The sequence below is a fragment of the Salvia miltiorrhiza genome, chromosome 4, assembly GCF_028751815.1.
Source record: "Salvia miltiorrhiza cultivar Shanhuang (shh) chromosome 4, IMPLAD_Smil_shh, whole genome shotgun sequence".
NCBI classification, from domain to species: domain Eukaryota; kingdom Viridiplantae; phylum Streptophyta; class Magnoliopsida; order Lamiales; family Lamiaceae; genus Salvia; species Salvia miltiorrhiza.
In genome coordinates, this window is record NC_080390.1 from 10,879,706 (window position 1) to 10,889,396 (window position 9,691).

Genomic DNA, 9,691 nt, shown 5'->3' on the forward strand with positions numbered 1-9,691 from the left:
GTGTGTGTATGGGTTTATATAAACTTAAAGTGATTTTCTTTTGTTATATATTAGGATAGCGACTTCAGCCCCTCCTCAGGAGCCCCAATTATTTTTCCATTTGTCGACAATTATATGATATGTCTTACAAATACAAACCACATCAATAAAAAACACCTAAAAATAGTATTTGCGAAGACTAATTAAAGAAAAGTGACAATACAAACCACAACATTTTCTGTCTCTCGAAATTAAAGAGCATAACTACACAGCATATCTGCATTGCAACACGTAGGAAAAAACAAATGAAAAAGAAAAACTACAGTGCACACTAATAAATCATTTAAAGCAACACAAAGTTAACATTCTTTCAAGACATATTCAAGCTGAGGTTCACAAAAGACGCATTACTTCTACCTTTAACATATCCAAAATATGAAGAAAGACTAAATGAAATTACGCGCATCAATTAAACAACTTAACCACAAAACATTTTACCACCTGCCAACTTCAGGAGAATCAAAAGACAACAAATTTAGTCCACCGAAAAATGATCAGGTGACGGGGCAAGATACTGGATTTGTGCATCCCCTTCTCGAAAATTTGAACAGAATAACTCATCCTCTTCATCTAAAAAGAATCAAACAAATCTGTCACCAGAAAGTTATCAAAACAACAAACCTTTTAACAACAAAAGAACATACCTTCCATACCACATCTGCCGTTTGATATTTGGCTACACTCACCACCCCCACGTGCCCACATTTTACTGTACATCTTACGTGAACTCGTTTCTTTTTGGCACTAGGGTTTCTTATGGGCCGATGCAAGGGTTCCTTGCTTTCATTCTTCGGACCGTTTGCCAAGCTGCGAACAACATGTATCATCTCACCAATATATTTATTGATTGCATCCCGACAACTCCCGTTCTCCTTCACTTCACTCAACAAATCATATACACGTTTGATGTTGTAATTTACAAACACCATATTCGAAAAATTGTTCTTGCAGCCAATATCAATAGCCCGATCACTAATCCGTATCTGCTCCTTTGCATCACGTCGCCACCGATTAAGCACCATTTCATCGGGAACTCTATCCAAGTTCAAATGAAAATACACTTTAAATAAATGACGACAAATTATATCTTCCGTCTCCAACATATGACATGAGCACGTACCCCTTTTCGTTTCATGATTCACCCTAACAACACGATAACCCTTCATTGCGGAAGAAGAACAAACCTTGAATACAGTCACTTCAACATTTAGATCAAGAGGTGCTTCAGACATTTTCACCGTTATGGAATTCAACACTTGGGCCTCAAAAATCTTGAAAATACTTCTAGTACAAAGCTCACCGAGCTGCTGCATGATACCCGTGCGGTCGAAAAGCGTACCCGGCATGCCTCGGCACAATGCGTCCTCCTCGAACTCGGTAGTTCGCCAATTTTTCTGCATCTTCTCAAAACCAAGCACAAAGTCGTAAACACTAGATGTACTCGAACACAATTCTTTAATGACCTTATTCGTTACTTCGCTTCTCGAGGTAGCATGTAACCCACCGGAGAATTTGTCTAACGTGAACGCGGAGGACCAACGCTTTCTCAAGTTATACATACTTTTGAACCATTTATTGTCCATTAAATTGAACTCTTCAATCAAACGAGCCCAGGATGTCTCAAACTCGTCGGCGCCTTCACATCCGTTCATACACCGGTACCATAAGCGCTTGAATTCTTTATTGTAATTCAACTTCCCGAACTGCTTCCCGGCATTTTTGTTTATGTTCCACTGACAAAGCCTGTGAGATGCTTGACAAAACGTGTTGTCCAAGCCATTCATTAGTGCTTGATCTTGGTCTGAGAAAATGATAGTGGGCTCCTTCCGATACATCGACTCCAAAAAAGCTGAAAACAACCATTCATAAGACTCCGTGTTCTCATTCGACAAGAATGCCATGGCAAACAAAACATTGGTACGGTGATGGTTAATCCCAATTATAGGCACGCATATCAAGTCATATTTATTAGTCTTGTATGTGGCATCAACGGAAACAACGTCACCAAAATATTGGTAGTCTATAAGACACCTAGTATCGCGGAAAAGAAGATTTTTAAGTCTTCCATCATCACCTACCTTCACCTTCCAAAAGAAAGAAGGGTCACTCGATCCTTTCGCTGTGAAATACTCCAACAACTTGTTTGCATCTCCATTCGCAACTTTCATCATTTTTCTTCGATCCTTATGGAGCTCGTTATAGATATCCTTGGGTAAAAATTCAATATTGGCACGACTTCCAGCTTCATTCTCCAAGAAACGATAGGCACGACTTACACCAATACCGCTTGATGTCAAAGCTATAAGCAACATCTTCTTCGATTGTGACATATTGCGTGCTGATCGGAGAAGATAACTCTCACTAGGGTGGAGCGATTTGTGGCTGTGTTTCGTCTCAAAAATGGTCACTTTCCAAGGTGAGTCAACATCTTCTCTACACACACGCAACTTCGCGTTGCAGTGACAACGATAGGACTGTCTTTTGCATACAGGCACTCTATCTTTCGAGCATTTGTTGTCAGGAGATCCCTCGCATGAACAGTGATAGAACTTTACATGAACAAGCTTTGTGTGGAGGAAATAAGATTGAGTTCCTTTTCTAACAGAGAACCCTTTCAGCCTTCCATACTCACGATACAACACATGGACCTCGTCCAAAGTGTCAACAAAACGTCCAACCTTTATCAAACCTTTCACCAAATTTTTCGAGACTTGTACAGAGCGCTCACTTTCTTCCGGCAAATCCTCACCCTCATCAACATTAATGGAAGGAATCAAATCATCACCATCGTCACTATCTCCAAGTTGATCTTCCTCAGGTGAGGGTTCATCTTCCTCAGGTGAGGAAGACAATGGAATGTTCAGTTCCACTAAATTTTCTGCATCAAAACCAGAACCAGTGTTTGAAAATGCGCTCGTTTCGACGTGGGGAATGAAACTATGTTCGCGAACATCATCTCCCAAACTAACATTCAAATCGAAGCTTATTTCAACCAACTCCACAGAACATGAATCTGGAAAACATCTCAAAATATAAGGAAATTGTATTCAAACATAAACATGTATCTATAAATTATTTATAATACTAAACAAAATAACTTACAATACTGTACCACATTGCACAAAATACATCAAAATTATTTAACATATTCAAGACTTCCACAAATGTATGCCAAAGCACAACGTAATCCATTTTAAATTACTAATCAATGTTATGAGGAAAATGGCTTCAACAAGTTCATGGTTAATATAAAAATAAATATAAAAAAATATTAAGACACATATCATCAGTCATATTTAAATGAGACAATAATAAGCAATTTCAAATAACAAATGTCAAATAGTAATTTAATAACGCAAAAATTGGTAACAAATTGACGAATGAATAAATATCAAACTAAACAAACCTTACACTTGCAATAAATTTGACAGATAGCTGCAGCGGAAAACTTATGCATTAATAAAAATGACCCACCGCCCACCGACTTATAATGCAGAACACATTAACGCCATTCGAAAAGAGGTAGATGTTTACCTTTACCAACTTTGCCGAAAACTCTTTCGACTACAAGATCAGAAAACCCATGGCTGGGGGAAGAAGAATTTTTTTTTTCAAAATGTTGGAAAAGATTAGAAACAAGACCAAATGACGGGGAATAAGAAAACCAAAATAATCGGACGGTGTGGAACGCTTAATCTCGGTGTTCAAGTTAAGAGAGGGTCGAAACGTGTCCTGTTAAAAATTATAAAATGAAACTACGGCCTACAAACAATCCTAGGCACAAGTGGCAAGGCTAGCATGGCAGGGGGTACTATTTACAAGGAATCGGACCGGTCGAACTTAAAAGGAAACCCGAGAAAACTTTGCATTTTTTTCACATGTTACGTGTCGTAATCCTATGCCCCATGCGTAGTGCGCATTGCACAGGTAAGAATCCTAATTTTTGGTGTGTGGGATAATGGAATAGGTATTGGATTCAATACCCGATTAGATGTAGCCTGTAGGATACTCGATACCTAAAAAAATCGAAATTCGAAAATGAAAATAAATCTACTTTATGCAAAATATGCTACCTTATTTTGATGGTTTTTTATGGTGTGGCTAATCACTAATAGTTACACCATCAAAAGCCACTAATTTTTGTGATACACATAATAGCTACCAAGTCTCATATCACTAATTTTTGTGACACACAAATATGAAAGAGTGCCCACTAGAAAAACATGTACATGTCATTTGAATTAGTTATATTTAATTCATAATTTATTAAATAATAAAAATAAAATATCAACTACCTATTTTATATTATAGAGAATCATTTTATTGCATCGTTTTGGTCGGCCACACTCCAAGGGCATGTTAAATACAGGCACCACTTTATTTCCTTTTAATAATGTTTTTATTTGGATTAATTATCTCTAAGTTCATAAACTTTGGTCAATTTTCATTTTTTCACGTAAACTTTGAACTTCCTATTAAAAATCATCAACTATCAATTTTTTTCAATTTTTCCATGAAACGCATTTTCGGTCAAAATTGATACCGAAATTATCCAACATGGCGAAAGTCACTTAAAACATGGCATCGACGTGTTCAGTCTCTGCCACATAAGATCAGACGACGTCGTTTCGTCCGTCTTGTAAGTTTTAAACCTGCAGAAAATAAATGATTCCTCAAAGCATGAAATCACATAGGAAAGGAGATTTTACGGTGATTTATGTTCCATTGGCATTAGGTGGTCGAAGACGAGGGTTAAAGCTTGGTGATCGACAATTGAACACTTGCACATCTTCTGCGAATTTATGTCCCAACCATGAATTTTAGTCGAGCTCTCCCTTGATGAATTACACCCTATCAACACCTGCGAAATCTTTTAACTTACCTAAATGCCTCATATATTTTGTTTAATTCTTGCACTACAAAAAACCGTACTACTCCCTCCGTCCCACTAGACTTGGCACACTTGCCTTTTTTGTTTGTCCCATTAGAATTGGCACTTTCCTAAAATAGTATGTGGTCCCTACTTTCTCTACTCACATAAAATAAGTGGACCCTACCTACTTTACACTCTTAACCCTTTATTCTTAATCTCCGTGCCCAACTCTAAAGTGCCAAGTCTAGTGGGACGGAGGGAGTATTATTGATGGCATTTTGCCGTCGGTAATCGAACACGGCCGCCGATGAAAAACTCTACCGATGGCGCCGCCGCCGGCAATTTGCCGTCGCTAATCGGCTCGTCGGTAACGACGTTAACGACGGCGACCGCACGCCCCGGCAATTAACGACGGCGATGCCGCCGCCATCTCTCGTCGGAGAACGGCGGAGTTGTGCCGGAGATTTACCGACAGTAACCTCCGTCGGTAGTTAGCGACGGCGTTGTTACCGTCGGTAAAATTCACCGGACGATGGCCGAGAAGTCGCCGGAAACTAACGTGGCTACCGACGGTGGGTGCCGTCGGTAATCACCGATGGCACTGTTGCCGTCGGTAATTTTTTTATTTTTTATTTTTTTTACTTGTTTTATTTTATTTTATTTTATTTATTTATTTATTTATTTATTTATTATATTTTTTTCCATATTTATACTGTATTGCATAATTTAGCTGAACTTCTGAGTCGGTCACCCAACTTCCCAGTGGGTCACCCATCTCCTTGTGCTCTGTGTCAAGCAAGCTTAACTTTGAAATTCTTTTCGAGTGGTCACCAGTACAGAACACTCGTATTATTGATATATCTACACCTATTAATTCATTTAAATGCTATATACTCACTCATATATTTATAATCTTAGAATATGTGGAGATAATACCTGAAAGATGTTGTTAATTACTGATCGAGTTCGTTTTGCGTCCTTATTTTTATCGTCGGAAAAATATTTAATTATTAATTAATTTATTTTTTTAACATTAATACACCAAAAGTGTTTTAATTTGGTTATTGTAATGTGATTTGAATTTATTTGTTTACGTTAAATGCAATCATCATCATCCTTGCCATAAATATATAAAACATATATAGTTTTAATAAAACACTTGAAATATATAGTTCAATAAAACATAAATTTGAAAATAAAGTGCAAATGTAATTTTGTTTGAAAACATAAATATGAAAGTCTAGCATCATCATCATCAGGGAGAGACCTAAGCAGCATCATCATCATCAGGGGATGGAGCTCGCTGACCACCATACATCCTCATAAACTGCTCCATTTGGGCAAAGCGCTCCATCATGGCTTGTCGTTCTGCTTGCTCTGCAGCCAATCGTGCCTCTATTGCAGCCCTTGCAGCCCTCTCTGCAACCCGCTCATGTTCTTGCTACTACAGGCGCTCCTCCAGCGTGAAGATCCGTGTCTCATAAAGCTGCTGAAACACCGCACAAGTGCCCGTGCTGCGGATAGACCCCCTACTAGCCTGGCTCTGCCCGGCACTCCCGACGCCGTAGATCTGTGACCTGTCCAGCTGTACCACCTCCAAATACACCTCATCTAGCTGGTGCTCTCGTCCTATGACAGCGGTAAGTCGATGAACCTCGTGCTAATTCATACATAACAATGCATAATTGTTAAAAAAATAAATACATTCACTAAATATTTGAATAAACTTAAACACTTACATCAATTCTTGCATCTCTCTCCGACGTATAACTTCCGTCGGCGTACATGTGTAGGCGGAGGAAGGTGGCATAGTTCGGCGCATCCTGGGGGAAATCAGGCTCCAAGCTCTGTTCATGCATTTATATAAGATAAATAAGTTATATTAGTCAAGATATTATATATATATATATATATATACTTATATTTATATATATATATATTTACATATACTTATGAACTTAATTATTTGTTAATTACTAATCATATGCTGCTGCAGGATACGAGTCGACTGAGACCCGCCCACGTGCCTACTGATTCCTGTACCCTCCCCATCGGGCTCGGGCATCCAGTTGGCACGTGCTCGTGTAGAAACAGCCTGAACCTCGGGACGCTGCCAGTATTCCTGGAGTCTAGTCCATAAATCGAGTCATCCAGGTGGGTCTAGACATCTCTCTACCTTGCTGGGTACACACCTTGAGCTCTTTCTTGTAGTCGCTCATCATGTTGGAGTACCTTTTGCGGGCGTTTCTGTAGTAGCCCGCTATTTTATTTATGATTAAGTATAGTAAATGCGATATTTAATTATTGCATCGTCCAGTAATGTTAATCCAGCTAAGATTTTAAATTAGATATTTCCACGTGAGATGATTGTGATTTATTCATTGAGCATACAATGATTTTTTTTTTTTTTCCAGAATTATAACTGACTTAGCAAAGTCAAGTTATAAATTTATATGCTAGAGAATATTATTTCTATCTATTATTGTTACTTGAGTCGTGGATTTATTCCGCCTTGTTAATCTAATTAAATCTGCGGATTTAATTTAGATATTAGACGACATGTGAAGCGAATTAAATCTAGAATTTGCAGGCAAGAGATTAGATATCGAAATACGAGATTTATTAGAGTAACTAGTATTCGACTACAAACACGCGATATTAGCAAAACTCGAAACTATATTTTAGATTTAAAATACAAGACAGAAGTATTTGTTGCTAGCTACATTACAACTTTATTCCTACTATCTAGCTTGTACACGCAGCAACAAAAATGAGAAGAAAGGGCATAGAGAGAGAAGAAAAGGGGGAAAGGGACGTCCTGTACAAGGGCAGATGCAACAGCAGCTCCCATCCCTTCTCTGCAGCTGGAGCAGCTTCAAGGCCATACCCAAGGTACACCTAGAGAGAGTCAATTAGCCACCCTATGACATCCCATCCCCTCAGCTACCCACCACCTTCACCATATTCGATTCTTTAAGGCTATCAGCCCTTTCATTCATTACTTAGTTCATCAGCAACCAAAGGAATGAGAGACTTCAATTACTGCTGCCAAACTTTGAACAGGTAAGCTTTGGCTTAAGTTTTCCACCCGTCCATTCTTGATTCCCCTGCATATGTCAATAAACATCTGAAATTTTCAGCTATCTCCTCATTAAACTCAAATAGCGCAACAGACAACCAAAAGGACAAAACAGTCAAGGTATTTACTATCTCATATGCCTTCCTTCATGATATGCATTTCACGCCCCAACACAACCGATGATCAGTTTTCTTATGAGATACAGACATTACACATATGAACATAGCTAAACCATTAATTTCTGTAATAGAGAATAACCCAAAGCATGTTACAGAAACAGAATAGCTCAATCAGTTTTTATTCACAAGACAAAGGCATAAATGGCATCATCATACTAGAATTTTATGAGAGATAATTACGTTTTAACATATTAGCTTTTAAACCAAGTACTCAAGATAGCAATAACATTTATGAGATTCATAGAGTATTAGATACCACAAGAATTCCTTTTACACAACAGTTGGAGAACGAACTTAGCATTTGGGGGAAAGGGATTGTACCTGTTCCATTAACCAAGAAGGAGGGCGACTGCCCGCTTGGCGGTGGCAGCCTCTGGCTTGCTACCAGCCGGACGAACACAGGGAGGGGAGCACGGCGACCTCGCCGATTTTAGAACCCGGCGGCGGCGGCGAAGGTGCTAGCGAGACAGAGCGGCAGCATTCGAGGCCAGGGTCGAGGGCGTGACAACACAGCGGAGGAGCTGCACGCCACGGTGATTTGCGGACGAGTTCCGACACGCAGCGGCGGTCGTTCGCCGATTCTTCAGTGGCGGCGGCGGCTGATTTCTGAGGAAGAAGAGCTAGGGCACGAAATTTAGAAGAAAATGGTAGTCTGGATTTAGGAATTAAGAGGAAGAGATTGTGAGGGGGAGAGTGAGTCGGAGGGGAGGCCCCACCGGAATTTCAGAGCGGCGGCGGTTCGGCGTGGAGGCGGCAACGGCTAGCTGGAGTACACGGCCGATCTTGGTTCTCAGCTTGAAACCTTGAAGAAAAGGAGTTCAGCGTGAATTAATTTGGTGTTTGGGCAAACTGGTGTTTGGGCTGAGAGTATGTTATGATGGGCCGCAATTAGCGAGGCTGAGCTTTTGGGCCTCTATTTTAAGTAGTATAGGCTGCCCCTATTTTCCTTCATATGGGCTGTATTTAATTAGTTTGGGATGGAGTTCTCTTATTTGGAGTGCCATTATTTTATTTAAGCCCGATCAAGGACTTGATTTATTAATCGATTAATTAGACTCAACCATTTCTAATTACGATTAGTAAGCGGGTTAGCAAACCTAAGATGAGTGGATTAATTAAGATTAACAATCTGATCTCATAAGAGGAACTTTAATCCTATAGTTGAATTATTAATAATGGAATATGAGTCATGCATAGTTAATTTACGCATTCTCATTTATTTGAGAATTTTCCTCGAGTTAAAGTCTTACCTTATATTTTCGCATTAAAGGTCAAACGCGAGAGTAAAAGCTAGTCAAAAGACACTGAGCTATAGCAAAGCTTTGTTATCAGGTGGGTTTACTTTCATATATATCAAATGAGTTAAATGTTATATTTCAACAAGTTATTTTATTTTAAACCTTTGAACTAAAATTATTTTAAGTATTGTCTTGCCATAAATGTTTCAATTTTAGTATGATATCTATCTGCTTTGGCTTTGCCAATGATGCAATCGAATTCGGGTCCTGAGCAGTTGATAGC

At 39.0% G+C, this 9,691-nt stretch overlaps 1 protein-coding gene and 1 long non-coding RNA gene across 2 annotated transcripts; both read right to left on the minus strand.

The window, feature by feature from the left end:
• Nucleotides 1-349: 349 nt before the first annotated feature.
• Nucleotides 350-3,231, minus strand: LOC131022988 (protein FAR1-RELATED SEQUENCE 5-like). Its single transcript, XM_057952528.1, has 4 exons — nucleotides 3,147-3,231; nucleotides 684-3,052; nucleotides 555-609; nucleotides 350-396 (listed from the first exon to the last, which is right to left on the minus strand). The coding sequence occupies exons 1-4, from the start codon at nucleotides 3,229-3,231 to the stop codon at nucleotides 350-352; spliced, it is 2,556 nt and encodes an 851-aa protein (XP_057808511.1).
• Nucleotides 3,232-7,510: 4,279 nt separating this feature from the next.
• LOC131022690 (uncharacterized) lies at nucleotides 7,511-9,006 on the minus strand. Its single transcript, XR_009101388.1, has 2 exons — nucleotides 8,492-9,006; nucleotides 7,511-8,019 (listed from the first exon to the last, which is right to left on the minus strand). It is a non-coding gene; the product is annotated as an uncharacterized LOC131022690 (long non-coding RNA).
• Nucleotides 9,007-9,691: the final 685 nt, after the last annotated feature.

Coding starts and splice junctions, on each gene's coding strand:
- LOC131022988 (XM_057952528.1), bottom strand. CDS start 3,231: ATGGATTACGTTGTGCTTTGGCATACATTTGTGGAAGTCTTGAATATG. Junction 3,053..3,146: donor ATTTTGTGCAATGTGGTACA/GTATTGTAAGTT, acceptor GATGTTTTCCAG/ATTCATGTTCTGTGGAGTTG. Junction 397..554: donor GAAGGGGATGCACAAATCCA/GTATCTTGCCCC, acceptor GATATGTTAAAG/GTAGAAGTAATGCGTCTTTT.